At 40.9% G+C, this 22,920-nt stretch overlaps 1 protein-coding gene across 1 annotated transcript in view; it reads left to right on the top strand.

Annotated features, from left to right (window-relative positions):
- mgat5 (alpha-1,6-mannosylglycoprotein 6-beta-N-acetylglucosaminyltransferase) overlaps positions 1–22,920 on the top strand; it is a 113,419-nt gene that overhangs the window by 52,208 nt on the left and 38,291 nt on the right. Inside the window, exons 6-11 of the mRNA XM_038717845.1 lie at positions 2,415–2,504; positions 6,227–6,298; positions 8,201–8,362; positions 10,124–10,293; positions 11,651–11,785; positions 18,149–18,282. Of these exons, the coding sequence (XP_038573773.1) occupies positions 2,415–2,504; positions 6,227–6,298; positions 8,201–8,362; positions 10,124–10,293; positions 11,651–11,785; positions 18,149–18,282 (763 nt within the window). The remainder of the gene's footprint in view (positions 1–2,414; positions 2,505–6,226; positions 6,299–8,200; positions 8,363–10,123; positions 10,294–11,650; positions 11,786–18,148; positions 18,283–22,920) is intronic.

Raw genomic sequence — 22,920 nt, 5'->3', positions numbered from 1 at the left:
TAACCTATTGCAGTAATGTGATATGCGGAAGTTTTTAAGGCAGGTAGCAGACTGTTTATCAAGATAGAAATTCATTGTTCTACATTCAACTGTTAACAAACTGTGAAACAAGCCAGTGGCAGAGCAGTTTCGACCATATAGCAGAAATGCAGGCGTTTTAATTTTACTGGTGATAAGTAGGGGGAAGAAATACAACATGAAACAAAAGTAAATCAAGTGTTACAAATTCCTAAATCCAGTCTTCTCCCTCGAAGCTTCAGTTCATGGTTTTTAGGCGATGACAAAAGCAAAACTATGTACTTTTGGAATGGATGAAATAACACATTCCTTTTCTTACAAACGAAGAGCTGCAATAAAACACACCTTGCTCACATCATTACACTTAGAGTTTTTGCTGCTACAGCTTTACTTGTAGCTTATGGCTAACCTTGGCAAACTTAGGGTAGATGTTCCTGTAAAACAGACATTACTACTGAAACTTTCCATATTTAAGATTATCCTGTAATTTCTTTCTCATGGGCAAAGTGTTCAGCAAAAAGTTACACAGGCTCGCTTTAAATATGCATCAACAAGAAGGCTTGGGCCACTTCCTACAAGATATGTTCTTATTATGGTATTTTAAATTACTTTTAACTACAATTTTAAGTCAATAATATTACTAAATATTATTTAATCTGTTTTTGAACAAGGGTCTAGTAATTTTCATTTTGAAGACGCTTGTTCTACTTAAAGGTACCATGTGGAGTTGTCTTATAAAAAAACATAGTCATGTTTATATTCAGTGTTTTTACCAAAGCACACACTGTGTGTACCCTTGAGACCTAGCAAACACGTTAAATGCATTTTATTCTTCATTAAACATTTGCAAAACCGATTGTTTACATCCATATTTGCTAGCTAGCAGTCTTGTTGTTACGTTTTTTTGTGGCATTATTGCCACTAGCTGTCGATCAGTGTAATAGCGTGAAACTGACGGCAGAAAAGTGTATTGTTTTGACGCACACTCATGTGCCTACATGAGATACACAAATTTGGCCCCCGATCACAAAAGCATTGCTCCATAGCGCTCCTAGTGGTCAAAAACTCCTTAATTTCACTCATATTTAATCTTTCTCTTAAAAATACATACAATTGTTCTTATCCAAGTACATGACTTTGTATGACCAGTATTCACTCACCATGCACAATTTCAGTCTAATATACGGGGGGGTGTGCGGGTCTTCCTGGAACTGATAAGGCCGTATCGTACACACCATCTGCTCAGCCAGTCCCAGTCCTCCACTGATACTGTCAGCATTTCCAACTGTGCGCCAGGCCATGCCAAAGCTTGCTACACACACACACGCTGTTCATGAGCCTGTTTTCAGAAAGGCATCAAAATTCACCAAACTGGTTTCCACAGCAGTTTTACAATCAGTGCACAGTTTGTAACATCTGACAAACCCATTTTCTCAGTTTATAGAGCTCTTAGGTCGTCGTTTAAACAAATATAGTACAATCTTCATGCCTTCACCATCCAAGCAACGCCGATCCAAGCCCATCTGCCAGGTCTCCCCTCTATGTACAGCTCTGAGAACTCGTATTTCCCCGAGTGCTGCTCCCTTAGGTTACTGTAAGTCAGCATGCATGATGTACTCAGTCAGTCCACACAGTCCACATCAGAGAAATCTGCCTGCTAGGGATCAAATTAGAAGAGAGGAGACAGAGCAGCGTGTCATTTACTATTTTTACTAACTATTATTTATTAATTTTGGAAAATTCATTGAGGATGCGGGTTCTTCCGCCGTAGTCAAGAATGCCATTTTCACGATTTATTTCCACACATTCACACATTGGAGCTACCCCAGAACAACCTCTCGCAATTCCTGTTGGCCACTGAAAAGTTCCACTGGATGACTTTCAGATGTGTTTGATGAAAGGGATATTTTATTTTCAAACTCCACAGATTTTCCGTTTGATTCCAGGGATTGGCGCCAAGACTTTTAAGTCAATCCTGCTTCTTTAACCACAAGAACAGCCTGGACTGTTTCCACGAGGGTAGTGAAAACTAGATAGTTAGCTAGTGCTATAGATTTTACAGCCGTGCATTATGTATGCTCTCAGCACAGCCTGCCCACACACCACAGTCGCTGGTAAAATGCAAAATCAACCTGACTTTTTTGTATCCTTTCAAAGAGCTCCATTATTAGAATGAAAAAAAACTCCAAATGACAGTTGTTTGGCTGTCTGTTTGAAAGCTTGAGTAGAGGTACTTAACAGCTGCTGATAAAATGAATTTGACTGCTATTACCTCACAGTGGGCTCATATATTTTACTGATAAATGATTAAAGTGTTGGGTGAGTGGAGGCTGGTATTTTAGTGAGAATGTATGTGGTGCTCAGCTTTAATCTTGCCATTTCCTCCTCTACCTCAGTGGATGAAGGAGATGTGGCGCTCAGACTCCTGCTATTCCAACTACGGCGTCGATGGATCCACCTGCTCCTTCTTCATCTACCTCAGCGAGGTGAGCCCTGTGTCTGTGTTAAATGCATATTTGAAGTTGATGCAGGTGTCCATATCTATAGAAATGTATTTGAACCCAAGAAAAAGTCTAAAATGTCAACAAATGGCGGCATTTGCGCACATAAGAGGATCATTTTCACTAAGCTGGGAAAATGTTGACAGTAAAACTTGTGGGTTTGACCATTAACTTATGTTAAATGTAAATTATAGGGACTTTTTTCTGTTGACAGAATAGTTTTGAATACTGCAGGGGGGAGGGAAGGTAAAAGAAGATGCAGTCTATTTCTATTCAAATTAAGAGCAAAATGTAACAGAAATTTCCATAAAATCCAGTCAGCCACCTTTCAACATCTAAAGAAAAAGAAGCACAATGAGATGAGGGCCAGTCAAACCTCAAACACTGGAAAACGAAATGAAAATGTTTTTTATTTTTTTTGCTCAAATTTTCATTCAGGTATTTAAACTGTTATATGGAAACTCACTTACTGTAAAGCAGTTACATCCAGATGTGCAAGCCACAGGCATTCAATTTGTGCAGTGCAGGTCATCACGGTAAGAAACATCAAATCGAAAACCACTTGGGCTTCATGGGTCCAGACCACAGTTGGGATTCTCGCACCATGCTGTGCCATGACCAACTCCCAACCACACCTAGTTTTCAGTAGCATCCCACAGCAAACAAACATTCTTCTGAAGTGCTACAATTTCATCAAAACATTATAGATTTTAAATGCAATTCATAGGGAAGCTGGCGTAAAAACATATCTGCTAAACTCAAAGGATGAGGTTCTAGATTTATGTTTTTTTATTTATAATATTATTATTATTATTTCATTATTATTCTGTCTCTCAATACTTCCCTCCCCTGACTGTGGCTCTCATTCCAAAGCCATTCTCCTACTGAAATAGTAAATATTTAAAAAGATCAAGAAAATGTAGTTTGATTTTGACGGGAAAAAAAGGCTCAGTAATTAGCTGAAACAGCTGGCCATATCAGTCGCACTGTATTGGGAACATTTACATTTAACATTTGAATAATTTAGCTCCTAATAACTTACAGAGAGCACGGGAATAGAGCAAGCTGGGAACATACCAGCGCAAAGAACCCAGCAGAATAAATGGTTCAGAGCCAGTGCGCCGTGACAACATTCCTGTAACCTGAGAGTGATCACATAAGAATGAAGCGCTAAAAATATGAGCAAAGGAGAGAGGTAGAGAGGATTTCATTTTTAATGAGAGCAAATTAGAGTGTGTCGAAGAGGGATGGTGTGGGAGAAAGAGGAGATGATTCAGTTGGATGGGAGGGAGGGGGCGTGTGAGGTGCTTCTTGAAGAGATGAGTTTTCAGCCTCCAAGGGAAGACGTGGAATGACTTTGCCACCCTGCCTTAGTCTATGCACATCCCTAGCAAACGGGAGAGACTGCCAGACCAGCATGGAGGAATCGTACATTATTGACGAGCACTAACGTATAGAAGCTTGTGTTCCTTTTAAGGGATGCTTTGAGAGTTTCAATTTTGCATGATTTGCCAGATCAGTCAGCACGGGCAGAAAATTCATTTCTGGTGATGAACTGAATCGTGTTGTTAATTCTAATGAAAGTCTGATATAAGAATTGAACAAGTTTGAGGAAAAGGTTTTGATATTTTTCCTTTCAGCGTCTCTGTAATAGCTTTCATTCAGCCCTGAAACTAAACTAAAATATGATGTGATAATGATTTTCTATTACACGTTTTCCTGTTTTACACTCTTTACACAGCCACATTCTCAGATCGAGAAACAGCTCTGCTTCCCATGAGACGCAACTGTGATTTATTATTTCAAAGATCCTTCACAGATCATAGCCATGATTACTGAATTATGCTTGTTTTTGATTCCGTGGTGCATTTCTCCTTCTGCCTCTCTTCTGCTGGAAAAATGTCCATCTTAATGAGTTGTTTCATCAAGCGCCGATTTTTCTTCTGTTGGAGAGCTCTTCCTTATCTTTTTGTTGTTAGAAAACTTGGCCAAAGGGAGATTTTATTTTTATTTCTTTAAAGAAAGCTTTCTGTCATGGCGTCAGCCCTGGAAAAGGTCAGTAGTCTGTTATGAATATTGTATATGAGCTGAAAGCGTTGCTGTGTTTGGAAATAAAAGTGATATGGACAACAGCAAAACCCATTAGGAGGAGAGAAACCTTTTCTTTCTTGCTCTCTGTTCGTGTCCTTCCAGTGCTTATGAAACAGGGATTATTTACAGGAAACAAGCATCTTCTATAAACAAGAGTAAAGATTCAAAACGGATGCATCTGCTCTCTGTTTGTCTCGATGCTGCCAATCGAACAGCCCTCAGGCTCCACTCCTGGTCATGTGATCTCATGGCTGCTATGGCAATAAGCATGCATTTCCATTTAGAAACTGCTGCGATCGAGTCTCTCCATCCATCGCAGCTTGTCTGTTAAGAACACACACCCACACAGACGTTCAGCCTCAACACACACCCTTTTCCCATGTATAATTCATACTTGTCGACCGCCATGTTAACCTTGCAAAGGGGCCAACCAGAGAGGGCAACATATCATCAGATGTCAGCTGTAGAAGGTCAGGGCTCAACTAGCATTGTGTGTGTTGCGATCTGAGAAGGAGAATAAACACACACATACCTTGTCTCTTGTTGCTGAGATAGACAAAACTCGCCCATCACTTCTCCATAAACCTCTCCAACTCCACTCGTGTGGGATATAAGAGGAAGGAAATGCTGAGACAGAGAAGTAGAAGTTAAGGGACGAGTGAGGGCACTTAATTTAAATCGGATTTAAAATGCTGCCAGTGTTCATAGTGACCGCAAAGTCAAAGTGGTATCTGTCTGACATCTAACAAATGATCCGTCTCCTCTGTGTATGGGTGTGACCTTTCGGCTCGAACGAGCATTTCTAACTGCCTTTTGTTTGCTTTGGGGGGGGGAGATAATATTTACTTTCTAAGGAATTGTGGCCTGCTTTTTAGCTGCTAAACGGTCAAACAAATTTGCACCTGGGAGAAGTAGTAGGTGTAAAATATGCAGCACTGTTTCATCAGACACAAACACAGAGGAAGTGAGACTATAGCCAGGTCACTACAATGAGTGAGAGAGAGAGAAACAGTGAAAGTGACACACTAAAGAATATTGCAGCAAATTAAAAGATGAATTATGAGTTACTTTACACTAGCTCTGTTCAGCACAGCAACAGGAAGATGAAGAGGAGCAATATGACAGAATCCTTTCTTCTTTGAATTTGTCCTGAATTTTAGTGGATCGCAGCAGGTCCAAGTAAAATACGAATGAAACAGTCAGCATTGCTTATAATACTCATACTATAGCTTCTACTTAGAGCAGTAACATAGCATTGATTTGTCATAACCCATTCAGTCACTGCTCTTTTAGTAGAATATTGGGATTTATAACCAAGTTTCCTCACATATAGCCGCCTTTTTGCAGGATGAATACACTGCGGTTCCAGAAACGCCCCGCTAAATTGAAGATTTAGCCCTAGTATTTGTGCCCCTAGCAGTCATTTGCAGCAGGATTGTTAAGTATCCCCTTAAGGCTCTAACAAGGCAGTTAGAGTCTGACTAAATGTGCTTTAGCAAACCTATGTTTGTGTGTATCTGTATGTCTTTGTGTGAGTATGTCTTAAGTGCACCTTAACAGTTGGTAAAAAATGGTAATGTTTGTCTCCAGTTAACTAAATGTTTGTGGTTTGATAGGTGGAGAACTGGTGTCCTCGCCTGCCCTGGAGGGCAAAGACCCTGAATGAAGAAATAGACAGGAGGGGACAGGTGAGAAACACTGTAAACTGAAAACACAGCGGACCCTTTAACTTCTTCAGCTGCTCTTTCACACTGTTACGCTGTTAGTTGGGGGGTAAAACTTGTACACCTACCTGCAGTTGCTGCTGTCATGAAACTGTATGTCCAAATTAAAACTCAGCAAAACCCTATTGACATAACTTTATTTTAAAGCTATCTTGCACCATTACTAAAAGATGTATTTGGGTATCAGATTACATTTCAAGTGTCATGCTTGCGGTCCAATGTATTCATTTTCAGAGAGGCGTTTGTGTGACAACCTCAGACTTTGTGACAGCGAGTTGTGCCATTAGCATAAATTTTTAAACAGAGTCCCTCTCGAAGTGAAGTCCCACTTCATCATCCTGTGTAATGTGGAGACACCACAGAAGAAAATGACACTCCCTGCCATTTAATGGGTTATTTAATTTTAACTGGGTATAGTTTTTAACATACAGTTGTTTAAAATGTCCCCAAATGGCAGCAAAGTGTGTGTGAGCGGTAATTTCCTCTGCAGCGTGTATGCTCATATTAAATGAACAAGCAGGCTGAGGCTGATCCACAGTGCCAACATGCCTCGATGGCATAAAAGAGCCGAGCGGTTCTCAGAGTCCAAAGCCGGAGTGACGGGACCTTGGGACAAATCTGGAATAATGATCTTCTATCCCTGCCAGTGCGGCAGCTCACTCAAATCCCACTTAGGGAGCTTCTCAGGGCTGACTGGCTTGTGCACAGTCCACAGTATCAGCGCTCCTCGAAAACACCCCTTCCCTCTACTGCGGGTGAATCAATATTAAGCACTCTTCATCCCCTCTCTGGATGCATCAACAGCGCTGAGCCCTCCGTGGTGGCGAGATGCCATTTGACAGGCTTTGGAGATTTTAATTCAGGCCCAGATTTTAATAGGTTCAGTCTGCGGAAGTGATTTCCTGTCGTGATGAGGGATGCTAATGCTCCGCAACAGCCTTGTTTCAGCCACCTTAGCAGCTGGTAATGGCACTGTGGTTTCTGCTTTTCTCACTCTGTCTTTCCGTCAGTGACACTGTCTCATTCACTGCTCTTCTTTCCTCTTCTCGGGCTGTCCGCACATTAAGTATTACTTTGGCTTCTATTCATCAGTCATCAGTTATACATGTCATTTCCTTCTGTTTCTTTAATTTGACTGTCTAAAAAGTGAATATACTTTGTGCTGGAATTTCCTCTCCTCTCCTTTCTTTGCAGCCTGAATGCTTCACTATTTGTTGTTTTCTCACAGCTTTCACTCTAAAGATTTATTCTGAGGTTTCTTTGATATCTGGCTCTCAGGAGAGATCTCAAACATATGTTGTCGGTACACGTTTTTGTGTGCCGTCAATGTATCATTTCCTCCGCAGATGACAGTTTATGATGGTTATTATTGCCTCAACAGAAGCGCTTGAACTCCAGCTTTAGTGATTATAGAGAGATTTCTTGGACAAATGGGACACAAAGGCTGACAAGTGGTACAACATACTTTTCTTTCTGTATCCATTGAATCTATCTGCCAGTCTAAGGTGCTAAAATATATGATTAATTATAGATAAACATTTTATCCATAAGCGTGCTGTGTTTGACTTTGAGCAGTGGCATGAAAACAGCCCTTCAGCCATTTGGATATTGCAGTAGTCAATATTGCAATTCTAAATTAGATGAAATACATTTTTAAAGCTCCCCATGGGATTATGTCATGGCAGCAGCTGAAAGAAGGATGAAAGCACTTGAGACAGACACAGCAAAGCAACTGGATAACAAATTGAACATAATGTTACAGTGTCACAGATTAGATTAGATGTACAACTCCTCACAGTGTTCAGTAGTAGCAGACAACTGTATGGGGTCATACCGACTGTATCAGTGTTGGCTCTGTGTGCGCAGGCGGAGGTCCGGACCAGTTTCGAGGAGCTTTACCGCGTGATGTCCCAACGCGAGGAGTTCCGCTGGATGATGCTGAGGATCAAACGCATGGCTGAGCCGTGGGTCAGCGCCATCCGCTCACTGGCTGCCAAGCAGAACCTGGCTAGACGTCGGAGGAAGAAGGTGGGCGTAACATACAGAACATCGTAGTACAAAGGGATTTTACACTCAGTCGGGCAAAGAGATCTGCTATATTAGCTGCATTTTGGTGGCAAGTGCGACCAAAATCTGCTGCACGTCACAGAGCAATGCACATCTATTATAGAGAGTTATGTTCCCCTTTTTTGTTTTCTGTTTTTAGGCTGTTCATTTTAACAAAGTAACACACATCTGTTTTTGCATTTTATCCAAATAAGCTATTGTCCTTTCTTCCTGAAAGATTAGATCTGCAAATTCCACTAAGCTGGATTTTTTGAAGAAACTACTACTACAACTGCTCACTAGACACAGTGTTTTATAGTACTGAATAAAAAGCTTAAATAAAAGCTGTGAGCCGGATGTACTGTAGGTGTAATTAATATATCAGCTGGTGACAGAATACCATTTAAAATGGGCATGTATTATTTCTTTATCTGTCAACGCACATACAGAAACAGGTGCAAGCAGACATAATGAGTGTAATTCTAAATTTAGTTGACTTATTTGGGAGAATGCAGCTCCTACTCTCCAAAAAATATCACATATGAATATAAATGAAGCTATGAGCTTAGAATTTAATGTTTATCTTCCTAAAAGTGTAACCCTGTCGAAAACTTTCTGAAAACACCTCACCTTTGCTTTCAGCCTGTTGAAATACGTGCACCAGGTGCACACGCACACTCCCATACACACACCTTTTCACACTTACAGACCGTCCCACTTCTGCTCAGGGAAGAGATAGTGGTGGGAAAGGATTGACATGGGTATTCCATTGTATCCCAAGCTGGTAGCAGCTCCCAGCACGGAATAATGGGCTCCACACTTTCCCCTGGCCTAGTGAATAATTCAAATCACATTCCCATGATACACCAGTGCTGATGCAAAGCAGCATCCCCTTTAGCAAAGCAGAGAATACAAGAAACAAGAACCCTCATCTTCCCAGCTACTGTATTTATCTGTTGTATCTCACCTATCCTTCTGTACTTTTCTCAATTTAATCTATTCAGACAATAATTAAACTGAGTCCAGATACTTTCAAAGCCAGGTCTTTATTTCAGCCGCTAATCTCTTTTGGATATTAATCTGCACATATTAATCCTTGAATAGTGTGCTCTGGGACTGGGGCTGGCTGTCAACAATGAAAAATGTGTCGGTCACTTCAAACAAAGCCTAATATGACTTCCTACTCCTGCTGTGGAACACTGTGTTCCTCTCTGCAACTGAGAACCATCGTGTGTGTGTGTGTGTGTGTGTTGTTCCTGTTTTAGTTTAGTTGCATCCATTTTTCTCAGCATGTACACTGTGCACCTGACAGCATACAGGGAAAGAGTCGAACTGCTTTCATAGTCCCCTACTAGGATAAACATGCTTTTTTTACACCCCCATATAAATCTTTTCAATACAAAACCAATGGGGTGTATGAATTGTTTGTCCACCATTTTTGGCCTTGTCCTCCCTTACATTATACATTCACTGTCACTGAAAAACATCTTTAATTATAACGCTAGCCTTTTTTCAGCTAGCTTCCGTTGCGCTAGCCTTGACCAGACAATGCATTTCCCCCGTTGGAAGCCTTATCAAGTGTGCAACTTTCTTATAAAGTGTTGTTCCCACAATAATCTACAGATGCATTTACTTTAAATGGTGGTATTTATAAAAAAAACAAGGCTAAAAAATCTGCCTGAAGTAAATTCTATGCTGTGAGTGTCACATATTTTATTCCCTACTTTGTCTCCCTTCCATCAGATCTTGGTGCACTTGGGCCTGCTGACTAAGGAGTCGGGCTTCAAAATAGCAGAAAACGCCTTCAGCGGTGGCCCTTTGGGCGAGTTGGTCCAATGGAGTGATCTCATAACCACGCTGTACCTGCTGGGCCATGATGTTCGCATCTCCGCCTCCCTGGCCGAGCTCAAAGAGTCAGTACCAAACGCACTGTGATGTGCCTTAAGTGCACTTTGTACTGTATGTTAAGAAAATGTACCTGTCATACTACCACGTGTTCTCGGTTGGACTGGGACGGCAGGAGATAATCATGCATAATTTGAAAAGACCAACTTTATTTAGTGTTTGCGCTAATCAGAGTTGACAAAGGTCATAATATATAAGCATAGATAATAGGGGTGGGGGAAAAAACAGCATAGTATCGTGATATTTGCCATGGCAATACTGTATCGATACACGGATGCCAAGCATCGATATTTTGCAGATGTGAGTTTTAACTTTTTGGTACTAGAATAATAAGATCTATTGCTTTTTTAGTCCACTAGAAAACTTAACAGGGCCATATAGAGGACTGAAAAAGTGATATGAACAAACAGAGAAATGTATCTTTTCAGATAAACAGATGTTGACAAAGTTTGACTTTAGGGACCTAATTGGAAGTTGGAAAAAGGTAATAAATTGCAATATATCTCGATATATTTAAAATCGAATAACAACATAAATATCGCGATAATATCGTATCGTGGGGCCTCTGGTGATTCCCACCCCTAATAGATAAACAAACAATGTGATAAAAGTGAAGGTACTACTGCATATTTGAAAAAAGTTAAGCCTTTTGTGTCTCCAGAGGGAGCTGCACCAAGTCTAATAATTTGCCTCAAGTGATGTCACTCTGGGGTTGTTGAGTTAGAATAAGTTGAATTTACCACCCTTCTATAATCGAGGCTACATTAGCCGCTACTAGCATATCACATCTGAACCTATTACCAAACTGTCGCCAGTCAGAGCTGCATTGTGGGAAGAATAATGCATTCAGTAAAAAGGACTTAAAATCAAAGCACTACATTTTGTTTTTATTTAGGTAAACCAACCACCTCTCAGTATGGGATTAAAGTTATTTGACTCGGGGTAAACAAATGATGCTCTCATGTTATGTGTTTTAATATTTATTGGTGGTTTTTGGCACACTGACTCACCTTGCATAGTGGGTGCATACTGATTGACATGGATACAGTACACTGTGAACTGCTGTGCCTCTGCGGTCTGGGCTTTTAGACTAAAACTAATCTGTCATTCTAGCCTCCATGGACCGTCCTCACTATGTCACAGATCTCTTTTATTTATTTTTTTCTTTTACTCTGCTTTGCACAAATATGCAGTAAGGCATCATCATGCTTTGATTTAACCACTGGCCTGTTAGATGAAAATCTGAAACATGTTTAGTGAAAGAAAATTCAAATAACAAACAGCAGCAGACAAACATTTTGATTCCTTCATCTGGATAGATTTGGTGTTTTAAAGTTGATTTTAATTCCAAACTTTTCTCCCCAGGATCATGCGCAAGGTCATGGGGAATAAGTCCAGTTGCCCGACCCAGGGTGACAAGGTGGTTGAGCTCATCTACATTGACATTGTCGGCCTCACACAGTTTAAGAAAACGCTGGGACCTTCCTGGGTCCACTACCAGTAAGTACATGTAGATTAGATTTGTTCTCAAACAGCTTCTGACACAAACACACAGTTTTCTCACAGTTCATTTTAAGAAATATCTATATTTGCGTTTGATTTAAAGTTGATATGTTGCTTGCTTAAGTTGCCGTCACCAAATGTGATCAAACCGCACCCACATAGTCCTGATGAACCAGATCAGCTGCATTTTTGATTGTTAAACTCTAATAAATAATATCAGAGATGGGTTTTTTTTTTTTACAAAGCCAAAACAAGTACGGAGACCTTTAATTATCTAATGTGAGAAGCAATTTTACTTGTACTTGATGTTGTATGGTAAATTCTGATTTGATTGGGGACAAAATCACTGTAGACCCTGCCAAATCAACACACTATAAAATTTGCATAACATAATTTAATGTTTATCTTTAACTTTATTTATCCCCCCCCCCAACTTTCATACTGGCTGACTTCCCAGTATAACCATAGTTTCCTACAAGGGACTTTTGCGCAGCTCTGCTTGAGCAATTGACAGTTAATTATCTTGCACTGTAACTTCTTGTTTAAGTGTGACCTTACTCTTACAGATTCTCCGAATCATTTTGTCAGCCACTCAGTGAATTCAGTAATTTGTACAGTTCTCTAACCTTGTGCTGACACTGCAAACTGTGATTTAACGGCTTCTCTCAAATGTGCAAAGAGCATTGGGTTGAGGCTTGTCTGGCACTTAGTGGGACAATGAGTCTATTTTCTGCTCATACATTACCACCATTTCCCAAAAGGCCGCAGTAGCTTCTGTTGTTCGCGATGTTTTCACCCGCCGAGTCTGTTCTCTCTCTGATTGCTCCGCTGAGGACTGTTGATGAGGCCCTCCTGGTTTGTTTTGAAAAGAGCTCTCATCAGCTCTGACTGACAGGAAAAGAGAATGAACAATAAGACTGGTGGCACTAATGGCCTCGCCGGTTCCTCCTGCTAGTCACCAGGTTTTGTTTGTCTTTGACCTAACACCTTAACCTGCATCCACTCCCTTTGAGCCCTGAGGAAATTGATTCAGCCTCAGTGTAATATTAGGTCCAGATGCTTTTTCTACATTTTTTTCCATACCATTATTGAACACTTACTGAAGATCACTGTGCGCATTCTAGGAGCTTTGTGAAAGAGGACGTAGACTGCAGGTTGCCGCCATTTTCCTGTAAGCTGCATGCCAGATTTGTTTGCATACAGGACCTCATATTCTTGCAAACACTGTGGGATGAAAAGTTAGTCGTCAGCTGCGTGTGGTCCACAAGTTTGATTTCATCACTTTGCCTCTTCCTCCTCTGACTAATCTGTAGCTTCTGTTTCCATTTGTTACTTCCTCACTTTTTTTTGCCTGAGAACTTTGTTTTGACACGACACTCTCTGCATGTATAGCTTTTGTGTGCATGTGGGTGTGTGATTCATGCCACAGGCTTTTTTTCATCCACAGTGTCACTTGTTCAGGTATTTGTGGCACTGTCAAGACAACAGCTTGCTTTGGCAATTGTGGGATTTGCACGTAACATGTAAAAGCCAATATTTTTAGACCGTTTTGGCAGACCATTGTTATAATTTAGTTCACTAAGCCCTGCTTCCTTTAGTTAATGTTGCTATGCCTTGTTGCAAGCTTTTCCATGTCACATATGCAGTTAATAATGACAGCAGTGACAGATTTCCCACTCATTCGTTGTGGTCATTATTAAAAGAATGGATCTAGCCCTAGCTAGCTAGATAACATTCACTTTGAGTTGGTTGACTTCTTTCAGACTGGCAAAGTTCTTTCTCAAAAACATTCCCAAATCCAATACAGAGCAGGACAAAGCGACTAACCTTACCTTCAACTCTGATATAGCAGTAAGTAGCGTCTGAGACCAATGTCACTTAGTGTGTGTGTGTGTGTGTGTGTGTGTGTGTGTGTGGTGTGTGTGTGTGTGTGTGTCAATCATGAAAGGGACTATTTGTAATGTAACCTTTAACACCACATAATAAACACTGAATTATTACTGTAGCTAACTAGTCAGCCAGTTTGTGTGTTGATGTGCTGTTTGCCACTTGTGTTGCTGCAGACGAGTAAACCATTGCTGTTCAGGGGAATTTTCACAGACAGTTGATCAAATGACTCAAGCGCATTTAAAGGCCAGAGGTTGTTTGTGAGTTTATCAAAGGTTTTATAGGTGTTCATTTATTGCCTGTTGAAAACCATTCAGGTTAAAGTTTAAGTGGAACACATTGTTAATAAAACGGAATTTTTATGGTTCATGACGAGGCAATGTTAAAGTATATCTGTCCCAGGTCCATGGTGTCGTGTCTTATTTACCATTTTTTTAAAAACCAAACACTGATGTTGGCCAGTAATTCAGCTTAATGCTTTTGTAAGACAGATCATTAACTCATATGTCTGTTAATCATCCAGCTGGTGTGTGTGTGGGGGGGGGTTCTGGTTGCATGCAGACATGTTACAGACCCTCTGGTCGATTCACAGGAAACAGAAATTCCCATATGATACAACTGTTTTCGAATGACCCATATGGAACCATTTTAATTATTGCTGCTTTCACATGGGAGATGATCATGGCAGGAGAGAAACATATAATTTACCATGCTTATACATTATCCATTTGGGATTACTTCAGGTGAACGACATTATAGTGAAATGACACTTTTACTTTGAAAACAACATCCCCACTCAGCCCAGCTTGTGATATCGCCGCAAATGTGGCTAAGTGCATACTTGTTGAGCTGAACAGCCTCAACTCCCGCCCAATTTTGATGCCCCCTGTCAACTCGCTGGACTCAGAATATGTGCTGAAAGCCCCACTGCAACCATATTTACCTCATGTTATGACTAAACCAGCACTTCCCCATCTGTTGAGGGTATATCTACCGGGGACAGATGAGGGTTGTTTTTCTCCGGAGCGAGTGGAGATGGCATGTGGGCATGTTGTTGTTGTTGTTGCTCTGCTTTCAGTCTGAACTTTCCTCATGGTGAATGTGTTTCCCAGCTCTCTGCTCTCCCAAGGCCTTTCACAGTTCACACAGGCAGCTGCACAGCATCTGCCTGGGCGGAAAGACGATCGCCGAGAGAGAGGGAGAATTTTTAGGAGCAGATGTCTCTGTGTTAGGGATGTGCATCACAATTTTTGATTTTCTATACACGATTTATTTTATCTCACTGTGTGGCTACTTTAAAGAAACAGATTAATGTACTTCCATCATCTTATAAGTTAGACAGCTTGCATGAGGGGTGTAAATGCAGCAATTAAAAAAAAAAAATGTAAACCTTGTAAGATGTGTATTTTGTGCAATTTGGCGCCCCTACTGTTTCAGAGTGCAGCGTAAAAAAGGACAGATGTAAAATTATGATTACATAACTTAATTATAATTTAAAAACTAGCAAGTCAACAACTTTGCTGACACAGCCAAACCTCAAGCAAGTGCGACATCACAAGACATAGCAAAATTACTAACTAGTCCAAAAGAAAGAAAGCCAGCTAGCCCGCTGTCTTGCAGCCTTTTTTTTGTACCAAGCTTTCGCGTCTGCCATTAGTTGGAGGCTGCTGATCCCAGTTATGTTGCCCGCTCGCCCGGCTCTGGCTCGACACCGGTGCTGCTCTCCACCAGTAGCGGCATAATGTTGCTTGAAACTAGCCAATAAAGCTAGACAGTAACAAATGCAAGACCTCTTACAGTACCGTCATCAACTCAAGATTTATAACTAGCTGCTAAACCTCTCGTCTGTGTCACCTCTCGCTGATTTTGCCAACTTTGCTAACACAGCCAAACAACAAACAAGCGCAACAACACAAGACGTAGAAAGCCAGCTAATAAGTTATCAATTACTAGTCCAACAGAAAGAAGGCCAGATCGGCATCTGTCACGGCAAACGGAAAAGGCCAGTCTGATATCTACTCTTGTCCTGTCTCTTGCTCGGTCAAGCTCTCTACTTCTCTTCCTCGCGTCCTCCGACAACGTCTTCTTTGGTCTCTTCGCAGCCTCTGCCATTTTATCGATGGCTAGCTTCTGCCAAATAACTTACATTGTATATTATATACATTTTGTTTCTTGTTATAGCTTGCTGAAGGGTTTTATTGATGTTTTGTACAGTAGTGCCGTAAAGCATTACGCTGTTCTCGTGATAGAAATCCTGCCCGGGGGTTTCAGTCTTACAAAGTGCCACAGAAAACTCCCCGGCCTGGAGCGATAATGACAAAGACTCGATTCACCCTGTTACAAGTCAGTGTGTCATCAAAAACATTTTGAAGCTGTTATTTTAAGATAAAAACACCACTCACAGTAAGAGTGCTTGAAGGTACTCTTACTGTGTGTGTGTGTGTGTGTGTGTGTGTGTGTGTGAGTGTGTGAGAGTGAGAGAGAGTGTATATAGTGTATATACATGTCTGGCTTCCTTTCACTATATGGTAAATGCTGAGTTTTCTACCTTGACCCACAGTGGGAGTCACTTAATTTTACTTTTTTGGGGGGTTTAAGATGGCCAATAGAGGAGGCTCATCATTTTAGGATTTTACTACAGAGTTAGAACTAAGTAGACAAAGTGTGGGAGGGAAAGATAGATTTTATAATTTGTGAAAAAGTCAGCCGATTGATATTGGCTTTGCTCTCTTTCATTGGCCCCTTTAACCTTCAAATCGAAATATGCAGACAGCGGGGAACAGGGTAGACCAGACATAATCAAACCAGTATTTAGAAAAGAGAAGTGAGGGAGTTAGTGAATCCAGAGCATGGAGTTTAAGCTCATGAGGGAGTGGTTCTCTGCATATATACCATTCCCTCTCCTGGTTGTAGTCTAATTAATCCTGTGCTGTGACCTTTGAGTCAGCCACGATGTTCATTCACAGTCTCACACCTCCACAGGCCCGGATTTCACTATTTCTGTCAGAGAATGGAAGATATATATATATATATATATAGTGAGGAAAATAAGTATTTGAACACCCTGCTATTTTGCAAGTTCTCCCACTTAGAAATCATGGAGGGGTCTGAAATTGTCATCTAGGTGCATGTCCACTGTGAGAGACATAATCTAAAAACAAAAATCCAGAAATCACAATGTATGATTTTTTTAACTATTTATTTGTATGATACAGCTGCAAATAAGTATTTGAACACGTGTCTATCAGCTAGAATTCTGACTCTCAAAGACCTGTTAGTCTGCCTTCAAAATGTCCACCTCCACTCCATTTATTATCCTAAATTAGATGCACCTGTTTGAGGTCGTTAGCTGCGTAAAGACACCTGTCCATCCCATACAATCAGTAAGAATCCAACTACTAACATGGCCAAGACCAAAGAGCTGTCCAAAGACACTAGAGACAAAATTGTACACCTTTTTGAGATTTTGGGGAACAACCTCCTTCCCTCAGTTAGCGCATTGAAGATGGGTCGAGGCTGGATCTTCCAACATGACAATGACCCGAAGCACACAGCCAGGATAACCAAGGAGTGGCTCTGTAAGAAGCATATCAAGGTTCTGGCGTGGCCTAGCCAGTCTCCAGACCTAAACCCAATAGAGAATCTTTGGAGGGAGCTCAAACTCCGTGTTTCTCAGCGACAGCCCAGAAACCTGACTGATCTAGAGAAGATCTGTGTGGAGGAGTGGGCCAAAATCCCTCCTGCAGTGTGTGCAAACCTGGTGAAAAACTACAGGAAACGTTTGACCTCTGTAATTGCAAACAAAGGCTACTGTACCAAATATTAACATTGATTTTCTCAGGTGTTCAAATACTTATTTGCAGCTGTATCATACAAATAAATAGTTAAAAAATCATACATTGTGATTTCTGGATTTTTGTTTTTAGATTATGTCTCTCTCAGTGGACATGCACCTAGATGACAATTTCAGACCCCTCCATGATTTCTAAGTGGGAGAACTTGCAAAATAGCAGGGTGTTCAAATACTTATTTTCCTCACTGTATATATATATATAGCTGCTATATAGTACTATCCAACAAGGAACAGGGTAGTTCATTTTCTGGGTTTCAGGCTTACTAGCGTGGCTTAGATGGGCGTAAAATTTAAGTAATCTAAGGCTTATTTCTTAGACTGTTATGAACATTACTGGGAGAACACTGTGGAAAAAGTACTGTGTAATAGCTCAATTCAGCTACACTCTCTTCAACTATAATTGTGTGCATGGAGGGTGAACAGTTTTTCTGGTAGCACGTTATATAACAACACAGAGTGTAATTTAGAGATGATTTAAAATGATGTGCCACTGATTTCACAAGATTTAAAGAAAGTGAAACTGAAATAAACAGTATGGTGTTAATGGTAAGCAATGTATCATACATGTTTGTTCCTCTGGCGTGGAGCAGCCATTAACGTGTCTCTGTGTGACGTCATAGGTGCATGTTGCGGGTGCTGGATTCGTTCGGGACAGAACCAGAATTCAACCACGCCCACTACGCCCAGTCCAAGGGTCACAAGACGCCCTGGGGGAAGTGGAACCTCAACCCGCAGCAGTTCAACACCATGTTCCGTAAGTCGGCACGACGCCAAAACACTCTTACCAAAAGAGCCCCTGTAAACCTTCCCTCTGGTACTTTAAAAACAGAACAAGCCATTTGGCTCAGTTATGGCCTATGTGCAGGATTTAAAAAACTGCTTACTGCACAGTTTATGTAATGCAGACCTGCACAGAAAACTTTGCTGGCTGATTTGTCTGACTCAACAAGTTATCAATCCCAAAAGATCCTTGATCTGTCCAAAAAACTCAATTTTAAGTATGTTCTTAACAGTCAAGAAAAAAACATGACTCACAGATTTCATCACCTCAGCAAGTTCTCCACTCTATTGTTTAAATAAGCTCAAGTCATGATCATTAGGCCGACAACCTCGTGTCTTTCCTATGGCTTCTCTTCCAGTTAGATTTTCATCAACGAATGAGATGTATTGGTTGCAAAAGAGGCATAAAAGGCGGGCTGAAAATGCAGGACTTTGCTTGCTAATGGAATGTCGTCAAGCAGATTAAAAGGAAAATAAGAGGTCAGACACTGAGCTCTCCATTTTACTGATTATGAATGTAGGACGTAGGGGTTTTATTGCTCTGTGTGTGCGCATCACTCCTGCTGTGAAATCACTCTATAACTGGAGTCAACCATATTTGCTGAGGTGGATGAGTGGTGGCAGTGCTGCAGAGAAGAAAGGGGTGCCAGCCCCCCTGGGGTATTGACCTTTTCCCCGTGGCTAAGAGAAAGTGAAATGTTACCCCTGCAGTCCCCGTTTGCAAGGTGAGGCCCGGAGCTATCCAGAATACCACTGCACCTGAATAAGCCTTTTGTCTGCTGAATAGGGTATGTCTTTCTCATAAGACACTGGGGCCTTTGCACAAAATCCAGTTAAGAGTCGCTAGGTTAGATGATATCGCTGGTGAAACAAGTGCACAGTGGTTTGGCCGAGTGTTAAAACCACAGAATGGCATCACTTCGAGGCACGAGAGACGCTGAAACACAAACTGTTTTTTTCCCCGTCTGCACTGTGCTGAACAACATCTGAACTTCAGGCTGAAGAGTCGTATGTGTACTATGCAACTGAAACAGCATATTACATTAACACCTCTAAGTCTGATGAAGTAGTAATCTCATTAGGGCTGAAACTACCGATTATTTTCATTGTCAATTATTCTGTTGATGATTTTCTCGATTAATCGATTAGTTATTTGGTATAATGGTGCGTTCCATTTGACATGGGAAGTCAGAATTACCGAGTTCAAAGTCGGAAATTACAAAGGGAACGCCCCCTTAAGTCGGACTTCCAACTCAGAAAGTCGGGGACTTGCACTAACCCAAGATGGCTGCTCCGAGTATCAACAGGTAGTGAAAGCTGTATGTTTTGTACTGTTCATTAGCACTTCTGTGTACTTGTGTCTCCTGGAAATCTTCGTGCACAAAGTGCTGTCCAACTGCTGTCTGTGGACATGTTGCTACTGTGTTTAGTATGCGTAAATAACACAATGCGTTCTTTATCAGCTGCCGTTGCTAGCAATGGCTAACCTGGCTAGCTGTAATCAATGGCTGGCCAAGCGAGGTTTTTCGACTTCTAACTGGAACGGCGTCACCTCGGGTGTGACGCCATTTTCATCTCCGACCTCCAACTTCTGAGGTAAATGGAATGCAGCATAAAATGTAGGATGCACATTAAAGTAGAAGTTACCAAAAACATCTGGACAGTACTCTCAAACGAACATCTCCAGAAGAAGATTAGTGAACAAACTTCACAAAAAGTTCCTAACTGAAAGAGATTCTAAACCGAAAGGCATATTTGGTTGACATCTTAATGTTCACAATTGACCTCCTGAACATAATGAAATTCAAACACTGCTACTGAACCTGCCCTTTTTGCGCCTCAGTGAAACCTGGCTTGATGTTTATCGCCTTGCTTGCGCTTTCGATGATGGTGGTTTTATCCCCATGCTTATGACCATGCATTTTATGATTAGACATAAGACAAAAAACAGATATCTAGAGTTTAAATTTTTGGGGATTTTAACATGACAAATACAGGACAGACAGGCCAAATAATAACAAATAATGATATGGCTGTAAATGAAGGTCTGTTTCCACCAAAGAGTTTTTTTGCCATCTGAAAACAGCCTGCTGCTCGTCTGAAAACGCCCAGCAGGGAGCGCTTGCAGCGTTTTTTCCGATTGCTTTGGTTGCGTTGATACATTTGTTGCAAGTAGTTCTAACTAACTTTACTGGATGTAAAAATGTCAACACAGAGTAGAGTCCTTGCTCTGTATGAAGAGACTCATGTTTCCTCAGGTCATGTTAGGGCCAATTGCTTAGTTAATGGAAGCCAAAGGTGACAGCCAGGGACTCCAAACCAGAAAGTCAGGCTCTGTCTCTCCTTTCCACATGCTTGGTGAACTGACTGACGCAGTTGTCTTGATAACGATGCACTGTTATATAAATTTGTTAGGTAACCATCGGTCGAGATTATCTTTATTTTGTTTCATTACAGACAGACGGACTGGCTCTATCTAGAAAGTGTTGCGTGTGGCTTGAATGACCCACAACTGCACCACACGACTTTAGGTTTACTTAGGTAAGCATGGTGTCCAGTGTACGAACTATACCCTGGCTTTCGGGGGAGCTCGCTGTAGTAGTAATTCTCCCCACTGGCTAGATGAAGTCTGACACTCCTGAATTTACGCATGGAAGATTATGATGATAGAGAAATATATAGAAATTAATGGTGGTAAAGCATGCTGTCAATATTTTAGTGACCCCACAAAATATCACAAATCATGCTTTTAGGGGGGCTGATGTCTTATTTAGGGGAGTTAAGCTCCCCCTGGCTCCCCCGTAATTCGCACCCTGATATCAGGTATTATATTGAATCAGTATTCAATATAATCCGCACACATGTATAGATGGATAGAAATAACCTTATTTCGACACTTAGTGAATCTCTGTAGGTCTAGGAAGGATAAATATCCCCAGACAGGAAGTATCCTTCAGATTTCGTGTTGGCATCCATCCTGTATCTCCTTGGCCGAGTCTCATTAAACCATGCTGCGTTGTCTTTATCAGTATTGTTGAGTTTTATATATTTTAAAGGCCCGTCTAGTGACGTGTATTGCAAGTTAGCTTAGGCTATAAATGCTGTGGTGTGTGGCATTGGTTTATGTTACATCCTTGTCCTTATACAAATAGACATTGAATAAAGCTTGTATTTCTGAGCAGGCGATTCTGTTTGCTTGGATTTACACTGGGTGGAGTTTACCACAATCTAGTGTAGAGTCTGGATCTGCAGAAATAACTCTGGTCCTGCAAGCATGGTTAAAAGACCTAAGTAATTTAATACTATTTGCAAATACAGTGTAGTGCGAGTTAGAAAGTAAACACAATAGAGACTTCATCTTGACTTGCTCAAACCTTATATTTGGATTCCCTGGTCCTTAAATTGTATTTATCTCACATTATTGAATGAAGTTGGAACAATAGACAAATCAGGTGCTCGTAGGTAATTTATCCTAGACTTGGATTGGTCCATTTGTTAAAATTAGACAGTGCTCCATTAATCATTGGTTGAGGGAATTCAGAGTATGTGGCCTCTGGCCAATAAGACAAGACAAGGCCAAATTGACCTCATTAATCTATTTCAGAGTCAGGAAAGCAGGAATTGTTTTCTGGTGTACAATTTGTGTTTGAATGGGCTGCGCGTCCGAGTTAAGTTTGCTCTGTTTCCTAGCGCAAGTCATTTATAATCAGGAAATTTAGTAAAATTTAGTAAACCTTTCCTGTAGGTCAGAATGACATGTAAGGATTCAAGTCTTGTCAAGTCAAGTTGTTTACTTAATCACTTCATTGGCTTAAAAACAAGTTGGTTACAAATTACTTTCTGGTACGGGCAATAAACCTGACAGATATATCTAGACTTGTTATGGATGACCTTCCTTCTGCACTCCTGTCACTGGGATACTTTGTCTGACATCTTTGCCAGGCGCATGAACCCTTCAGCTTTGTTCACCAAGTGTCTCTTAAACCACTGGCATGAACAGCATTTCACACAGGAGGTTTAAGAAATCAGGTTACTGCAGAAAGCTGACCATAACCTTGTTATTTGTAAATGCACTGAAGGGAGTTTAAGAAAGGGTGGCTTCATCGTCCAGCCTCTGTGTCATCATTGAAAACATACAGTAGTGGTTGCGACCATATGTCTGCTCATGTATGTGTTTCCTGTTTGTATCCATGCTGAATGCTTAATCCCTTACAGATATGATGAGTAACAGGTCAGAGGTCGAACATAGCCCCAGATAGTTTTTATCTTTGTAGTGTTGCCAACTACGTAATTGACCCTGAGGTCTGCCGGGCTGATAGTGCCTGTAAAGCTCTGATTTATAATGTCGTTGGCACACCCACTCACTGAAGTTTATCTTTTCTTTTACATCTATATGGGATCAATAGACTGTTGCTCTGTGTTCTGTTACCGTCTCGCTCGCACGCTTTACAAACTGTCATCATTGTTCTTGCAATTGATATCAGAAAAGATTCATTTGTTTAAAATGAGATCACCATTTGACACCACCTATCAAAATTTAGTGAAATGTAGACTAATAACTATATATCTGTATATCCGATTGAATCTACAGCATTTTTTTTTTATTTTATGA

The sequence above is a fragment of the Micropterus salmoides genome, unplaced genomic scaffold (genome assembly GCF_014851395.1).
Source record: "Micropterus salmoides isolate LMB-PRFRI ecotype aquatic unplaced genomic scaffold, ASM1485139v1 Ms_hic_scaffold_1, whole genome shotgun sequence".
NCBI classification, from domain to species: Eukaryota; Metazoa; Chordata; class Actinopteri; order Centrarchiformes; family Centrarchidae; genus Micropterus; species Micropterus salmoides.
This window is presented reverse-complemented; position numbering and strand designations above follow the sequence as displayed.